Source organism: Dasypus novemcinctus, chromosome 15 (assembly GCF_030445035.2).
Source record: "Dasypus novemcinctus isolate mDasNov1 chromosome 15, mDasNov1.1.hap2, whole genome shotgun sequence".
NCBI lineage: Eukaryota > Metazoa > Chordata > Mammalia > Cingulata > Dasypodidae > Dasypus > Dasypus novemcinctus.
Genome location: NC_080687.1, coordinates 20,568,476 through 20,587,384, shown reverse-complemented (window position 1 = coordinate 20,587,384; position 18,909 = coordinate 20,568,476). Strand labels below are relative to the sequence as shown.

General features: G+C 37.3%; 1 protein-coding gene across 1 annotated transcript in view; it reads left to right on the top strand.

Moving 5' to 3' along the window:
- Positions 1 to 18,909, top strand: part of ATP11A (ATPase phospholipid transporting 11A) — a 230,886-nt gene that overhangs the window by 145,634 nt on the left and 66,343 nt on the right. The window contains 3 exon segments of the mRNA XM_071208206.1: positions 9,331 to 9,369; positions 9,371 to 9,439; positions 16,469 to 16,597. Of these exon segments, the coding sequence (XP_071064307.1) occupies positions 9,331 to 9,369; positions 9,371 to 9,439; positions 16,469 to 16,597 (237 nt within the window).

The following is an 18,909-nucleotide window of genomic DNA, read 5'->3' as shown; positions in this document are numbered from 1 at the left end:
TCTCTTCTCATTTTCCCTACTCTAGGATTCACCGGGATTTGATCCTGGAGACCTCTGATGGAGAGAGAGGTTCCCTATCAATTGCGCCACCTCACTTCCTGGCTTCTGCTGCACTTCACCTTCACTCTCCCCTTGTGTCTCTTGATGTGCCATCATCATCTTGCTGTGTGACTTTCTTGCGTGGGGCACTGGCTCACCCCGCAGGCACTTGGGCAAACACTGGCTTGCTGCACAGGGCATGCTTTCTCTTCTTTTTTTTCACCAGGAGGCCCCAGGGATCGAACCAGGTCCTTCCATATGGTAGGCAGAAGCTCTATCACTTGAACCACATCTGCTTCCTGTGGCCCTTCTTTTAATTTCCCTTTTTTTTTTTTATTGTTGAGTTGTAGGAATTCTTTACATGTTGTGCATATAAGTGCTTTATCTGCCACAAAAAGTGGCAGTGATATTTACATTTCTGTGTTTTACAATCTTTCGTTTCAAACACCTGGGTAGTTTGTCAGCTTCTAATCAAATTCTGAATGTTCAAATTCTTTCTTACAAAGCCATGGTTTCCTGATGTTAATTATTAAATTAAAAACAAAAAACTAAACCATATACTTTATTTTACATGAGACAGGATATTAGTACAGCCACTAGATGACAAAAGTAATGAAGATGGCATTGCAAAATAATTTACTCTAGATTTTAAAAGGGAAAAAAAAGATGTAGAATGAAGTCAATAAATTGCATTTTTATATGCACATAGGTTTTTAGGAGTGCCTTGAGTTTCCCTTCTGGTAGTCTAAATAGTCCTCAATATGAGAATGTCTAAATATGTACTTTTTAAAATATAAGACTATGAGGAGCATTTAAGGATTATGAATACTTGGTGTTAATTTGGGTTTTTTGTTTTGTTGTCTGTTTTTCTGATACCTTGGATATATGGGATCAAAATTTACACTACCTATATAATTCTGGAATCCACACTGAAAAGCTGTTGAAACAAATAAATCCAGCACCATCAAAAACCCTAGGGTTGAACTACTCTGATTAGTAATCGAAGAAAATGTGGCATTTGTGTGGAGAAAGTAGCCATGGTGGCTGCTGGGGATAGGGAATGGGAGGAAGAGATGTGATGTGGGGGCATTTTCGGGGGTTGGAGTTGTCCTGGGTGGTGCTGCAGAGACAGTTACTGGACATCGTATGTCCTCCCATGGCCCACTGGGTGGACTGTGGGAGAGTGTGGGCTGTGGTGTGGACCATTGACCATGAGGTGCATCAGTGCTCAGAGATGTATTCACCAACTGCAATGAATGTCTCATGATGATGGAGGAGGTTGTTGTTATGGGGGGAGGAGTGAAGTGAGGGGGGTGGGAATGTATATGGGGACCTCATATATTTTTTTAATGTAACATTAAAAAAATAAAGACAAAAAACAAAAAAACAAAAAAACTCTAGGGTTCCAGCAAAGGCAAACATGAAATTGATAGGGCAATAAAACAAAATTAAGGAGGTAGCAGATCGCAGCAATGCAGCAATTTCTAACTGAAATGTGGAACCCAGTGTCTACAAAGGACAATGCTTAGCAATCTAATGAACATATATAGAAACCTAAAATTTTCACATCTTTGTGGCATACAACTACCAAAATAACTTTCATAGACTGTGGGTCTCTGGCATCAGTACAATAAACTTATAAATAAATCAATCCAATCAATAAAAATATCTCTCCCCCCATATATTTGGAGATGTTAAAAAAAAAAAAAACGGAAAATCATAGGGCATTCAGATAGTGGTGAGGAATTGTGAAAACAGGAAACTATACTCAATTCCATTGAATTGAACATTTTAAAAACAGCCAATTTCATGGAATGTGAATTATATGTCAGATAATTGTAAAGTTTAAAATACTTTTTAATGGAATGACTATAAAAGCAGTCTGTATCAATGCCTATTGTGATAGTAAGTAAAGGAGAACTTACTTAGAAGTAATTTTTCATGCAGTTATTAAAAAAGAGAAAAAAATGTAAGTTAAGGACCTAAAAAGAAGGAAACTCATTATAACAGAAAGAAATTTTTATTAAATTTGAGAATGTTTTGAGCATATTCCTTCAAATATTTTTTCTGTCGTGCCATTTTTCTCTAATCCTTTAGGAATCCGCTTAGGTTTCTGTTGTTTCAAAGCTTACTGATCCTCTCTCAATCTTTTCTTTCTATTTTTTTCATTTGAGATAGTTTCTATTACTGTATTTCTTGAATTTCTATTTCTTGTATTTCTTGTATTTCTATTACTGTATTACTTGAATTTCACTAATAGTTTCTTCTCTGTGCCTAATCTGCTATTAACCCAATCTGTCTGTTTTTTCTTCTTGGGACATATGCTGTATTTTTTATATCTTCCTTTTCTTTCCTTATCCTGCACATGCTTTTCTCTACCTTCTTTTTTTTTTTTTTTAATAGATTATCTTATTTATCCAACCCCCACCTCCACCCCCTGCCCCATTGTGTATGTTCAGTTTCTAGTCTCTGTGTCTTTTGTTGTTTGCTTGTCTTCTTTCTAGGAGCCACCAGGAACCAAACCCAGGACCTCCTATGTGGGAGGGAGGCTCCCAATCACTTGGTCCATCTCCACTTCCTGTTTGTTGTGTGTTTTCTCATTGTGCCATCTGTTGTGTTAGCTTGCTGCATCAGCCCATTGTGTCAGCTCGCTGTCTTGCTCGTATTCTTTAGTTGGCACCGGGAATCAAACTGGGACCTCCCAAGTGGTAGGTGGGCATCTAACTGCTCGAGCCACATCTGCTTCCCTCTATCTTCTTGAGAAATCAGTTATATTTATAATAGCTTTTAAAGATTTATTTTTTATTTATTTCTCTCCCCTACCCCCATCCATTGTCTGCTGTCTGTGTTCTTGTGTGTCCACTCCCGTTCTTGTCAGCAGCACCGGGAACCTGTGTCTCTTTTTGTTGCGTCATCTTGCTGCATCAGCTCTCCTTACAGGGCGCGTTCCTTGTGTGTGGGGCTCCCCTACACGGGGGACACCCCTGCCTGGCATGGCATTCCTTGCATGCATCAGCACTGTGCGTGGTCCAGCTCACCACACGGGTCAGGAGGCCTTGGGTTTGAACCCTGGCCCTCCTATATGGTAGGTGTATGCTCTATCAGTTGAGCCAAATCCTCTTCCCTATAATAGCTATTTTAATGTCAGCTTCCTTGTTGTCTTAAGTTTGCCAGGGCTACTGTAGTTAGCTTCAACAACAATTTATCTCACAGTTTTGGTGGCTGAAAATCCAAAATCAAGGTGTTGGCAGGATCATGCTTTTTCTGAAGTCTGTAGCATTCTGCTGGTGGCTTGCCCGTGAGCCCTAACTCAGTCTCTGACTCTTTCATATGACCATTATCTATTGTCTTCTGTCTCCTCCCCTCTCCCAAAGACTCCGGTCATAAGGGTTAAGGTACACCCTGATTCAAAGAAGATCAAATTTACAAATTGGGTCACATTCATAGGACCAGGGGTTAGGACTTGTCTTTGTGGGGGAACAGGATTCAATCTATAACACTTGTCTCCTAGTTCTTTCAGTGCATCATTTTCCAGGCTGTCTCTTGACTGAATTGTTTTCTCCTTGTTAAGGGTTGTATTCTTCTGTTTTCTTTAGTTCAGGGTCTCTTAACAAGGGGTCCATGAGTTTGATTTTAAATTTAAAAGTACGTTATTCTCATAGTGACAAGTGTGATGTATTTATTAAATAATACACAGAATAGTGTGGACTTAGTAAGGGGTCCATGGTTTTCACCTGACTGGCAAAGGGGTCCGTGGAACAAAAAAGGTTAAGAACCCCTGCTTTGGTGCCTGGTAATTTTTAATGGATGCCAGAAATTGTGCATTTTTAATTCTTTGATTATAGATATTTTAAATTCCTTTAAATATTTTTTGGTTTTGTTCTCAGCCTCATTTAAATTACTTGGAAATAGTTGCTACTGCAAGACTTGATTTTGATTTTTTTTTAAAGGATTTATGTATTTATTTACTTTATTCCCATCCCCCTACCCCCACCCCAAGTGGTTCTCTCATCTGTCTGCTTATTGTTCGCTTTCTCCAGGAGGGCACCGGAACCAAAACCAGGACCTCCCACACTGGAGATGAGTGCCCATTACCCTGAGCCACATCCACTCCCCACAGGCTGTGGCACCTGCTGGCTTGTGGCATCTGCTCGTTTAGGCATCTGCTCATTGTGGTGGTGCAGCATCTAGCTCGTTGCAGCAGGTGTGGCATCTCCTCACCTTCTGTAGGAGGCACAGGGACTCAGAACTGGGACCTTCCATGTGGCTTGATTTTAAACTTCTTTGGGCACGTCAAAGACAGCCTTTCTAGGGGCTCTTTCAGTTCCACTTCTGAGGCAGAATCCTTCTGCGGATACTACTCGGTGTTCTTTGTCTCAGGAGGTCTTTCTGTTCTGGCCAGTTGAATACCCAAGTGGGCTCTAGGGATTATTTGGTCTGCTCCTTTCTTGTGATACTTTCTCTAGCCTCTGTAGCTGTGTCACGTTCACATGCTGATCATGCTCAGCTACGTACTTGAACTCTTCTGCATATCTCTGACTATGCAGTTCTCTCTTCTCTGACCCTGACCCCAAAATTGGAGCTACTTTGGCCTCCCCAATACTAAACTGTCTCATGAAGTCTGAAAAACCTGTGGGCTCTGTTTGGATTCTCTTTCTACACACTGTGGCCCAGAAACTCTCTCCGGGCCATAAGCTGTCTCAATATAGATGACTTATTTGTTTTCCCATCTCAGGGATCACAATCCTGTGTCGCCTGTTGTCCAAAGTATGCCAACCATCGTTTTATATATGTCGTCTGGTATTTATAGTTGTTTAAGGTTGGGGAATAAATCTGACCCATGACAAGCAGATTTGATAAAATGAAAGAAAAAAAATTAAAAATTGTTTCTTTAAAAAGACCAATAAACTAGGCCAAGTTCTGACAAGCCTGAATAGAAAAAAAAATTGATGAATCAAACAATTCTAAAAATAAAAGATACAAAATTATAAATATTGTAGAAAGTTTTTAAATAACAAAAGAATACTGCTATGAGCAATCTTATGCCAATAAATTTGAAAACTTTGGTGTACTGGGTAGTTTTCTAGGAAAATTTAAATTACCAAAATTGACTCAAGAACAAGGAGATCTGAGTAAAAACCTGTAACTATGATAGAAAATTGATGTCTAAAAACAGCTTCAGGCCCAGATGGTTTTACAGGAGCATTCTATTAAATTTTCAAGGAACAGATAACTTGTCATAAACAGACTCTTTCATAGAACTCAAAGAATAGAGAAGTTTCTTCTTTTGTTATTAGGGTAGCATAATATACCTAGATAGGATAGTAAATTGAAAACTGAGGCTAAACTCATAATCATATTCTGAAAATCCTAAGTAAATATTATCAAGTATTAATAAAATATCAATACAAAGGTATTGATAAGGTTTATTCCAATAATGCAAATGTTTTATTAGAAATTTTATTATAACTGAAAATACTAACAAAGGGGGAAATTATGTGTATCTCAGTATATGCAAAAAAATAGCTGTTGACAGCATTTAACATCTATTGGTATAAAATTTTTTAAAACTCTTAGCAAGAGATAGAAAGCAATTTGCTTTTGATATAAAGATATTCATATTTGTCAACAAAACCCTACAAGAAACATCATCCTTGAAGAAATGTTAAAATATATACCCTTTACATAAAAGAGTGTATAAAGAGTGCCGCCATCAAAGCTCCTATTCATCAATATGGGGTGCTCTTAATCACATGAAAATGGCAAGAAAAGTTTAAAAGATTTAAAGAATAGACAAGAAGAAAACCTAAAAGAAATAAAAGTTTAAAATTTTTGAAACTTTAGGGAAGGAAAAGGTAGGTAAATTCATCTGCATTAAAATTAAAACTTCTGTGCAAAGACAGAATAAACAAAGTGAGATGTGAACTGCCACCTGGGAGATGATATTTTTGTATGCATAAAACTTATAATAGAATTAGCCCAATGCTATAAACAGAAGAAGCTGCAGGGTCCAATAAACATTAAAAGCTACTCAAGGGGAGTGGATGGAGCTCAATGATTGAGTGCCTGTCTACCACATATGAGGTCCAGGGTTCAGTCCCAGGTACCTCCTAAAAAAAGATAAAACACAAAACTCAGTCTCACCCACTGATAATCTGGAAATACAGATTAGAAAACAATATGATTCCGTTTCATACCCATTAGATTGGCTTTGAAATGTAAAAGTCTGAATAGCATAAGGTCGTGGTGAAATAGGCATTAATTACTGTTGATAGGATGGAAACCTCTTGGACAATAATTTGGCAATATCTGATAAAAGTTGAAGACTTGAATACCCTGGAACCTATAGAGTAAATGATATGTAGTATATGTATTTAGAATATATAGTATATGCATCTTAGAAGACATTGTAGGGAAACTCTTACACATGCATACCAGGAGATGTGTACAGGGATAGGCACTGTATTCTTTGTATTAGAGAAAAATTAGGAACAACTTTCAGTTGTTAAGAACGTACCTTTAGTAAGGTAGGTAATGGATGAATCTGTTGTGTTATGTCGTGAAATACAATACAGTAATTAAAATGAATTTACTGTGTTGTATGGAAAACATATACAGTGATAAAAACAAGTTGCTAAACCATACTCATTTTTAAAAACTTTAAAAAGTACTATATTGTTTATGACACATACATATTTAATACAAATATAACACGATGAACAGGAGGAAACATCTAGTTTGACTACTTTTGGGGAGGACAGGAAGAAAAAGAAATTTAGAAGTAGCATAAAAGTATAAAACAAAATTTATATAATAAAAATGTAATGAAGTTTTTAAAATCCCCTTCGAATACCCTCTGTAGTAGGTGTGATAGAGTTAGTTGCTTTCATGTCTTCTCTTTTAAAAAGCTAGTGGTAGCAGAAGTATGAAGGAAAGAAAAGAAAGTTATTACATGTTGTAAATATCCAAAATGACAGGGGAACATGAAATAGCAAATCGAGCACCTTGGTTCCCCTTATATGCTGAGAATTCTTTTCAAAACCACATAGAAAATGGATCAAGGACAAAGATGGTGGACACTGAAATATTCCTCTTTTTTTTTAAAAAAAGAAATTTGTAAAAATTCACAAAAATGCAAGGAATGGTCTAACAAACACCCATGCGTTCAACCTCAGAATGAACAGCTCTCCTTTTTTTGTCACACTAAATATAATTGCCTGTGATTTTCCCACAAATTCAGTGTGCTGTTGCTCAAAATAAATTCAAATGCATTCAATTCAGCCATTATCTGTTGAGCCCACCTGTGTGCCGGGTACTATTATTGTTCTGGGCATTGTGAGTGATGCAGGGATGGGCGCCGCTGTGCTCTTGAACTTAACGAGAAGCCAGAGGACCAGGTAGCACAGAGAGGACTGCAATGAGCCTCGTAGTAAAAGGATGCTGATATGTATGGAAACACACTGAGGGGGTCTCTGTTCCTAAACTACACGATCCTTGCGCTCCACAGCCCATTTCTCTTCATAGAATCATTGGAGGGCCGTATGGTGCAGACGCTCTGGAGTCAGACTCTTCCAATCCTGGCTCCACTGCTGTGTGATCTTGGGCAAGCTACTAATCACTCTGCCTGATTTTCTTTTTGTCACACAGTGAGTGTCCAGCTTGCCAATATATTGATTTCGTCAGCCCTCCGGCCAACTAGGTAGGTCCAGGCACCTCTTAAGATACCCTGGACCACTGCCTCATGAGAAACCCCAGGCCTGTGGCCCCTGGCATTAAGCAGCCTTATAGTATCCACCATGCACTCTAGAAAATTACTATTTTCCACGTGTATCCTGACCAAAACAAAAAGACTTTCTAGAATAGGAGTTCTTAATCAGGGGCCTGTGTGCTTGGACTGAAATTCAAAAAAACATTATTTTTGTGGGGACTTGTTGGTGCGGGTGTGATATATTTATTAAATACTACATAGTATAGTGTGGACTTAGTAAAGGGTCTGTGGTTTTCACCTGACTGACAAAGGGGTCCGTGGAACAAAAGAGATTAAGAACCCCTGTTCCAGAAGCTCCATTTTAGAGGAAGATGAATAAGGCAATGATAATCAGAGTGAAGGGAGGGAGGGAGAGCTTAGAAGGAGACGAGTTCCTAACGTTGAGTAGTCATGGAAGAACTTGTGAGACATGGTTCCCAATTTATTCTATATGTGATGGAAGCCACTGTGATATTTTGAGTAGGAAAGGTACATGATAAGGTTTACATAGAAAAAAAAAAAATCTATGTAGGTGATAAATAGAGAATTCAGGGAGAGGGCAAGCCTGGTAGCAAGGCTATATCAGTTCAGTCGACCGTGTCTTTAGTCCCAGTAAGAGAGAATGGTACTTTGGCCAAAAAAAAATAGTTTTAGAGACATTAAGTGTGGTTAATTTAGGATGCATTTTGAGGGTAAAGCAACAGGACTTACTGAGGGAGTGGTTGTAAGGTATTAAGAGTAATAATACGTGACCTCTAGTTTTCTGGAATGCATAATTGAAGGAATAAGTGGTATCACTGGTAACATGGGGTGAAGATCAGGGAGGACTTGCTAGCAGGTGAGGATGGAATCAAGAATGCTGCTTTCGATATGTTACATGTCAGATGCCTGTTAGTTATTCTTAGGGAGATGGCAAGGGTATACTTTGGTCTTTAACTCTTAGCCACCTTGTTTATAGAATCGGGCTAGTTATGGCCTATTCTAGCAGTAATTATGGCTTATCACCAAAGTCAAGAAAGGAAAATTTTAATGTTTGCATCAGAGCTAAAGTGAAATTTTACTTGTTTCCCTTATTCTTTTTTTAAAAATAAGATTTATTTATTTATTTATTTCTCTCCGCCTCCCCCCCCCGCCACCCTGGTTGTCTGTTTTCTGTGTCTATTTACTGTATGTTCTTTGTCCCGCTTCTGTTGTTGTCAGCAGCACGGGAATCTGCGTTTCTTTTTGTTGCGTCATCTTGTTGTGTCAACTCTCCATATTGTGCGGGCACCATTCCTGGCAGGCTGCACTTTCTTTCACGATGGGCGGCTCTCCTTACGGGGCGCACTTCTTGCACGTGGGGCTCCCCTACACGGGGGACACCCCTGCGTGGCATGGCATTCCTTGTGTGCATCAGCGCCGTGCGTGGGCCAGCTCCACACGGGTCAAGGAGGCCCGGGGTTTGAACCCTGGTAGATGGACGCCCTAACCACTGGGCCAAGTCCCGCCACCCTGTTCCCCTTATTCTGTTTCATGGAATTTCTTTTTTGTTCTCTGTTTTTCAGGGCTATGAAGACTGGCTTCGCCACAAAGCAGACAATGCAAATGAACCAGTGTCCTGTTCACTTTATTCAGCATGGCAAACTTGTTCGAAAGCAAAGTCGAAAACTAAGAGTAAGTAATTGATACGTTTAACCTAGCACCAATAATAGTTTTATTTTCTTGGGCAAAACAGATTGTCTAAATTTTTTAATTTTTATGAGATTTGTACCGGCTAATCAAGACAGTAAAATACTTTCAGAAAATTTATTTTAGAAAATAGTGAACTCATAAACTTCTCGAGTTGGAAATTTATGAAAGTTGGAACAGAAACTTCAGTGAATGTCTCATTTTTAATATATTTTTTAATTAATTGTTATTGTAACCATTACATCATTATATATTTATATATGTCTTTTAAATTATTTAAATGAATATTTCAGACTTATAATAGCAATTTAGAGGTACTATATTTTTAAAGTTTGTCTCCCAGAGTAATGTTTAACATCCACTTTTAGTCCATGACATGACAGAACTTGCCACACTCCAAGCATTCTTCTTCCTGCCTCTTTCTTCAGTCCATTTAGTAAGCACCGCCCCCACCAACTACTTCATCTATATTGCACCATTTTCCACTTTCCTTGCAGTTCCACCATCTCTCTTGGTTGTTTTCCTGGTCAGAAACTGTTGAGGAGAAATGAGAACTATTAATCAAGGAGCGCTACTAGCTCTAGTAATACGATTGCAGAAAAAGTGGCCGTTCCTCTTCCATTCTTCTTCGACCAAAGACTCTGCTTTTGGGCAACTTTCAACTTATTTCAGTTAGCATGATGTTTTCAAGGGTTTTTTCCTGGCTATAACTTGCCACAGAACTTCATTTGTTCTCATGGCCAAATAATATTCCATTGTGTGTATAAACCCATTTTGTTTATCCAGTCAGTTATGGATGGACACTTGGGTTGTTTCTACCTTTTGGCTACTGTGAATAATCCTGATCTAAACCTTGGTGTAGAATCTGCAACTCTTTTTTCACTCTTTTTTGGGTATATACCTAAGAAGTGAAATTACCACATCATATAGTCATTCTATATTTAACATTTTGAGGAACTGCCATAATATTTTCCACAGTGATTCTACCATTTTACATTCCCACCAACAGTGCACTAGGATTCCAGTTTCTCTACATCTTCTCAACACTAGTCATTTTTAATTTTTTTAATAATGTCCATCCTTATGGGTGTGGAATGGTATCTCATTATGGTTTTGATTTGCATTTCTTTAGTGGCTAATGATGTTGAGCATCTTTCTGAATGGTTATTGGCCATTTCTATATCTTCTTTGGAGAAATGTCTGTTCAAGTCCTTTTCCATTTTTAAAAAATTGAGTTGTCTTTTTGTTCTTGTGTTGTAGAAGTTATTTATATATTCTGAATATTAAGCCCTGTCTGATAGATCATTTGCAACTACTTTCCTCCATTCTGTAGGTTGTCTTTTCACTTTATTTATAATGTCCTGAGATGTATAAAATTTTCTAATTTTGATGAAGTAGAATTTATCTATTGTTTCTTTTGTTGCTCATGCATTTAGTGTCATATCAAAGAACCCATTACGGAATTCCAGGTCAAAAATAGTTGTCCCTATGTTATCTTCTAGTAGTTTTATATTTTTAGCTGTGACATTTAGGGAATTGATCCATTTTGGGATAATTTGTGTATATGGTGTGAGGTAGGGGTATAACTTCATTTTGCTCCATATGGATATCCAGTTTTCCCAAGACCCTTTGTTGTTGGAATTATTCTTTCCCCATTGCATTTTTTGAAAAATCATTTGGCCAAGATGTTTGGGTCTATTTCTGGACTTTGAATTCTGTTCTTTTGGTCTATATGGCTATCTTTTTATGATACCTCAGTTTTTTTTTTATTATTGGGTCTTTGTAGTACAGTTTTGTATGGGAACTTATGAGTTCCTCCAGTTAAGTTCTTTTGAAATTATGTGGCTATTCAGGACCCTTGCAGTTCCACATGAATTTGAAAATCAGTATTTCCATTTCTGCTAGAAAGGCTACTAGAATTTTGATAGAGATTACATTGAATTTATAGGTCCCTTTGGCTAATATTGACATCCTAAAAAATATTACGTTTCCCAGTTCGTTAACATGTTCCCTTTATTTAGATCTTCTTTGTTTCAGAAGTGTTTATAGTTTTCAGTGTATAAGTCTTACATCCTTGATTAGATTTATTGCTAGATATTTTGTTCTTTTAGGATGCTATTGTAAATAAAATTGTTTTCTTAATTTCCTCTTCAGTTGTTCATTCATGTGGAGAGAAATATAATTGATTTTTTTTTGTTTATCTTATACCCTGACCCTTTAGAAAATCGTTGATTAGCTCTCGTAGTTTTCGTATCGATTCCTTTGGATTTTCTGTATATAAGAGCATGTTATTAGTGACTAGATATAGTTATACTTCTTCCGAAAAGAAGTTTGAATACCTTTTATTTCTTTTTCTTGCCTAACTCCCCTGGCTAGAACTTCTAGTACAGTATTGTATAGCAGTGGAGAATGTAGCTATCTTTATCTTGTTTCTGATCTTAATTGGAAGACTTTATTTTTTAAGTGAACTTTTTTCTTTCTTTTTTTTTTTTTTTTAATGTTACATATACCCCCCTCACCCCACTCCTCCCATAACAGCAACCTCTTCCATCATCATGGGACATATATTATACTTGGTGAGTACATCTCTGACCACTGCTGTACCACATGGTCAGTGATCCACATTATAGTTTACACTCTCCCCCAGTCCAGCCAGTGAGCCATGGGAGGACATCCAATGTCCAGTAACCTGTCTGTGCAGTACCACCCAGGACAACTCCAATAATGGGAAGCCTTTAAGGCTAACTGTGGAGGGGAAGCAGACTTGGCCCAATGGATAGGGCGTCCGCCTACCACATGGGAGGTCCGCGGTTTCAAACCCTGGGTGTCCTTGACCCATGTGGAGCTGGCCCAGGTGCATTGCTGATGCGCGCAAAGAGTGCTGTGCTACACAGGGGTGTCCCCCCATGTAGGGGAGCCCCACGCACAAGGAGTGCGCCCTGTAGGAGAGCTGCCCAGCGCGAAAAAAGTGCAGCCCTGCCCAGAATGGCGCTGCACACACATAGAGCTGACACAGCAAGATGACGTAACAAAAAAGAAACACACATTCCCGGTGTGATAAGGATAGAAGCGGTCACAGAGGAACACACAGTGAATGGACACAGAGAGCAGACAACTTGGGGTGGGAAAGAGGAGAGAAATAAATAAAAAATCTTTTAAAAAATAAAAAGGCTAACTGGATTTTTTTCATAAATGACTTTTATCATATTGAGCAAGTTCTCTTCTATTCCTAGTTTTCTGATTGTTTTTATCAGGGGAAGTGTGCTAAGTTTTTTCAGATGCCTTTTCTGTGTCTATTGAGCTAATATGTTTTTCACCTTCATTCTGTTTATTGTGGTATATTACATTGATTTGATTAATTTTTGTATATTGAGCCTCCCCTTGCATTCCTAGGATAAATTCCACTTGGTCAAAGTGAATGATATATATATTTTTTAAAGATTTATTTTTTATTTATTCCTCCCCCCCCCCCCCCCCCCCGCAAGAGAATATTTTAATAGACTGTTGGGTTGGGTTTGCTAATAATTTGTTACAGATTTTTACATCTATGCGTATAAGGGAAATTACGATTATCTAAATTGTTGGTATACCATATTGTTCATAGTGTTTTTAAGTTTTTAAATGATATTAAATTTTTAAAAATAAATATTTCTATCCAGATGTTTTAATAATGAGTATTTTAATGAAAGAGTGTTCCCTAAATTAGTTCATGTTAGTGATGTTTTACTGTAATCTTATGTTGACTCTCATTGCCCCTGAGGAAAACAGGCTACGTGGCCATGTGAAAAGCGGACGGGGGCACCACATACATTTTAATATTATCCTTTAGATATAAATCCTTAAATGGTCTGCCAGGTTTTCCAGCAGATTTCTTTAATGTTTTTATTTCCTTTACAAATTTTCCATACTTTCAGATAAATGTCTTTTTTCTTAGAAACCTACCTAAAGAGTGTCTCCTAGCAGAAAATTCTATTTTTAATGCAGTGTTCTCCTATGGGAAATACCTGCTCTGTATCCTGCATATTCTGAGAGGATTCTAAATTAACTGTGTAAGAAAGAAAGAAAACATAAAACTTTTCTAGTAATTATAGATGGCCTGCCTCTTATTGTCTATATATTGACCCGGGCCTTTTGGAGGTTGCTAGAAGTTCTTTAAAAAGTAACCCTTAAATTTTTTCCCCCATTTTTTTAAAAAGTAGTTGTGGGTTCACATACACTTGTAAGAAATAATAGAGATACATACCATGTAACTGTTATCCCCAATCTTGTAAAACTGTATATAGTATAATAACACAACCAGGAAATTGACATGAATACAATCCATCAATCTTGTTCATATACCACCAGTTTTATATATACTCATTTCTGTGTATATGTATGTGTTTATTCAATGCAATTTTACCATATGTGGGTTCAGATATCCAACCCACAGGCAAGATACAAAATAGTTCCATGATTATAGCCTTTATAGCTATATCTCTCACCCTTCCCTCCTACCCACCCCATCCCAGCCTCTGGCAGGCAGCCCTTGATCTGTTGTACATTTCTATAATTTTGTCATTTGAAGAATGTCATTATTTAATGGAATCTTACCTGTGTAACCCTTTAGGATTGGCTTTTTTCACTTACCATAATTCCCTTGAAATTCATCCAAGTTGTTGTATACGTCAATACTTCGTTCCTTTTTATTGCTGAGTAATATTCCATGATATGGATGTACCAGTTTGTTTAACCATTCTCTAGTTGAAGGACATGGATATTTTTCAGTTTGGACTATTATAATGAAGCTGCTATGAACACCTGTGTGCAGGTTTTTATATGAACACAGTTTTCATTTTTCTAGAATGAAAGTCCAAGAGTTAAATTGCTAGATCATGTGGTAGATCGATGTTTTGTTTTAAACTCTTTTCAGGGTGTCTGATATCTTTTTACATTCCATTAGCATTGTATGAGTGATCCAGTTTCTCTGCCCTCATCAGTATTTGGCATTGTCATTATTTTATTTTAACCACTCTGATAGGTATGTAGGGATTTGATTTTTATTAGTATTTCCCTAGTTGCTAATGATGTTGAACATCTTTCCATGTGCTTATTTACCATCTGTATGTCTTCTTCAGTGAAATAGCTCTATGTGTCTTATCCATTTTCTGAAGGCAAGTGGAGTTATTTGTTTTTTTTTTTCACTGTTGAGTTTTGAGAGTTTTTTATATATTCTAGTTATTCGTATTTTGTCAGATATAACAGTTTACTATAATTTTCTCCTAGTCTGTAGTTCTTTTTATCCTCTTAATAGGATATTTCGCAATTAGAAGTTTTTAATTTAATGAAATCCAATTTATTGATTTTTCCTTTTTAAAATTGTGGTTTTGGTGTCAAGATTAAGAACTCTTTGCCTAGTCCTAAATTTAAAAAACTTTCTCCTAATTTCTTTCTAATAGATTTATTATTTTACATCTAAGTTTGTGATCTATTTGGAGTTAATTTTTTTTTTTAAGATTTATTTTATTTATTTCTCTATCCCTACCCACCCCCCCCCCCCCCCATTGTCTGCTCTCTTGTGTCCATTCGCTGTGTGTTCTTCTGTACCTGCTTGTGTTTTCGGTGGCACCAGGAAATCTGTCTCTCTCTTTTTGCTGTGTCAGCTCTCCATGTGTGTGGCGCCACTCCTGGGTGGACTGTGCTTTTCGTGCGGGGCAGCTTTCCTTATGGGCGCACTCCTTGCACATGTGACACCCCTATGTGGGGACATCCCTGCGTGGCAGGGCACTCCCTTGTGCACGGCAGCAGTGCGCATGGGCCAGCTCACCACACAGGCCAGAAGGCCCTGGGTTCAAACCCTGGACCTCCCATGTGGTAGGCAGACGCTTTGTCAGTTGAGCCACATCCACTTCTCTGGAGTTAATTTTTGTATAACAGATGAGACTTAGGTTAAAGTTCTTTTTTTTGGCCTGTGTATATCCAGCTGCTCTAGCAGCCTTTGTTGAAAGGCTATCTTTCCTCCATTGAAATGCTTTTGTGCCTTTCTCAAAAATCAGTTGTGTTGGAGCCAATGTAGCTCAAGTGGTTGAGCACCAGCATACCACATATAAGATCCCAGGTTTAATCCCTGGCCCTAGTACCAAAAAAAACAAATCAATTGTGTATATTTTTGTGTGTCTCTTTCTAAGTTCTCAGTGTTCCATTGATCGCTGATTCTATTACCCTGCCATTATCACACTTTTTGTTTGATTTTTTTGTGTTTTTTTTGTTTTTTTTTAAAGATACATAAATCATACAAATGTCACTGCCCTGTCTTGATTAAGGTAACTATATTTTAAGCCTTAAAATCAGGTAGAGGGAAGCAGATGTGGCTCAAGCGATTGAGCTCCCACCTTCCACAGGGGAGGTTCCAGGCTTGGTGCCCAGTATCTCCTGAAGAAGATGAGCAAGACAGTGAGCTGACGCAGTAAGATGATGCTACAAGAGATACAAGGAAAACACAATGAGAGACACAACAAAGCACAGAGTGGAGGTGGCTCGGATGATTAGGTGCCTCCTTCCCTCCCACATCAGAGGTCCCAGGTTCAGTTCCCGGTGCCTCCTGAAAAGAAGACCAGCACACAACAAGCGGACACAGCAAATGCAAACAACAAGGGCATGGGGAGAAATAAATAAATTAAATTAATCTTAAAAAAAAAAAAATCAGGTAGAGTGATTCCTCCCACATTCTTCTTTTTTTCCCCCCATTTTTTTGTATTTTTTTAAAAAAGATAAATAGATCACAAAACATTATGTTAAAAAACAAAAGAGGTTCCCATATACCCCGCTCCCTACCCCCACATTATTCTTCTTTTTCAACATTGTTAAAACATGCTTGCTCTGGCTTTGAAAACTTCTGAGAATGGTTGATTGGGTTATGCAATTGGCAGTATTTTGAGGATCACTGTAGAAAAAAGAAATCCCAACAAAATATGTGAAGGATCTGTGTAAGTGTGAAATTTTTAGTTTAACCATCCTCTATGTTTTGTCCTGTAGGTTGGTGACATTGTGATGGTAAAGGAGGATGAGACCTTTCCTTGCGACTTGATATTCCTGTCCAGCAGCCGAGGAGATGGAACGTGCCATGTTACAACAGCCAGTTTAGATGGAGAATCAAGTTATAAAGTAATATTCCTTTTATTTGCCATTTAGTACAATGCCTTAAAATTTGTCTTTCGCATTGGAGGTACGATCATATGTTTTATGTAACTACAGAACTAACATCATATTGAAACGTCAACGTTTTCAAAGTTTTCAATAAAAACCTTAGGGAGTTGTACTGACCAGAATTTTCCCTCACCTTGGTCCTACCTGTTTTCTGCTGTTCTCTTTCCTCCTTCAATGTCTATAACAAATAAATCATGTTAACAGTAATAACTTCAGTATTAGCCTGTGTTATTTAGCTGAGGTACCAGATTAAAGAGTTAATGAATAGATTGTTGGAATTTTGAAGATTTTTTTTAAACAAATCAATTTTATTGATATATGTTAATAAAGCATACAATTTATCCAAAGTGTATAATCAATGGTGTTTGGTATAATCACATAGTTGTACATTAATCTCTTTAATCATTATTAAAACGTTTCCATTATTCAATAATATAATAATAAACAGACAAAAGAAAATTCCTCACCTCTCAATCTCTTTCTTTCCCCTTCTATACACATAGCTGCTACTTCTGGCTATTCTTGCATAATTTTTTGTTTATTAAGGAGTTTTATTGAGATATATTTGTATACCATATGATCTATAACAACCATCGTGTTAACAGTAATAACTTCAATGTTAGCCAGTGTTATTTAACTGAGGTACCAAATTAAGGACTTAATGAATAGATTGTAGGAATTTTGAAGATTTTTGCTTCACTAGTCAAAATTAATGTCTTTACTAGTCTAGAGTTAGGAAAAAAGCCATACATAACTCTAGATTTTGCCTGTTACTTCAATGAGTGTCTTTTTGTTAAAATTTCTTAGTAAAGATTTTCTGAAAGTATAATTAATTTCTTTGTACTCTGGATAAAATTCTGTACTGGCAGCTGATTCTACAAAAATTTTAATTAGTCATAAAAATGCATTTTTTTATTTTAACATTTTTAAAATTATTTTTAAAATTTAGAGCTTTCCAAGAAATGTATAAAGGTGAGCATAGTTCAATAGATTCAACCATTTCTACACCATTAGTTCTTAAAATTGCAACACTGAAAAGGTACTTACGGAATACCTCTTGTATAGGCAATTTCTAGTGTTGGAAAGGGAAGCTTTCTTTGCAAAAATATCAAAGGATATGCTAATCTTTTATGGATAATTCATGATATCATTGTCTAAAGGCCCCTATTGTTTTGCTTTTTTTTTTTTTTTTTTTTGAGCTACCAGGGCTGGGGATTGAACCTGGGATCATGTATGTGGGAAGCTGATGCTCGATTACTAAGCTACACTGGCTCCCAAAGCCCTGTAGACTTTGAGGGTGAGAGTGAGCATTTGCTTTCACATTTTCTAAGTAGACAAATACCAAGAAAATAAATGTTTTGCCATAATAGATCATATGCAACAATCTTTTGGGGGGAATGGAAATCTCTGGGTCGTTCATATATTTATTGTGACCTGCTGCTGCTCCTTCCTCTCGAGTATGAAGGGTGCTAAGGTTCCATAAGTCACTCAGACTTAAGGAGCCATTTACCTCTTCTTGGTTCTCAATGAGTTGCTGTTTGAACTTCTGTCCTATGTAAGGGATCTCTCTGTTTGGGGTCAAATATTCCAAAGCATTGTTAGTGAAACAGGTGCTTTAGTTCTTTAGGTATATCACTTTTTTCAAGATGAAATTTTATGGCAGTTGTACTAGTTAAGAACTGAGAGATGTTACAGTAATTGTTCTACTTTTTGTATATTTGTACTTTGCATTTTAATTGAGTTTTCTCTGATTTCATTTTTGTGCATTTGATTTGGCTAGAGGAGTGAAATTATCTAAGCCCTTTCCTTAAAAGCAGAGTGGGGAGTGGAAAGAGTTCAGCCAACCTTAGCTGGAATTCTGAATAAGCCATTTATTGCTTATATGTGACCTTGGGCAGGTTTCTTAATAACTCCTGGAATTTTCATGTCTGTGAAATGGGGATAAACCTGTAATTCAGAGGCTCTTCTGAGGATATACTTAGAAAATTTTCCAAAATGCCAGATAATTACAATAAATGTCGATGATGATGATGGTAATGAAGTTACCGTATTTCCTGTTTGTTTTGATTCAGTTCCCATTTTATTTTCCAAACACTTGATTATTAGAAGGAAAGATGAGAAGAGATGCATTCACTCTTTATCAGATCTCATCCACAAGTCTTTATTTTTCTCTTCTCCCTAGGCCATTGGTTTTCAAAATGTGGTCCTAGACCAGCAGTTCTGCATCACCTGGGAAATTATTAGAAATGCGGTTCTTGGGCCCCATCCCA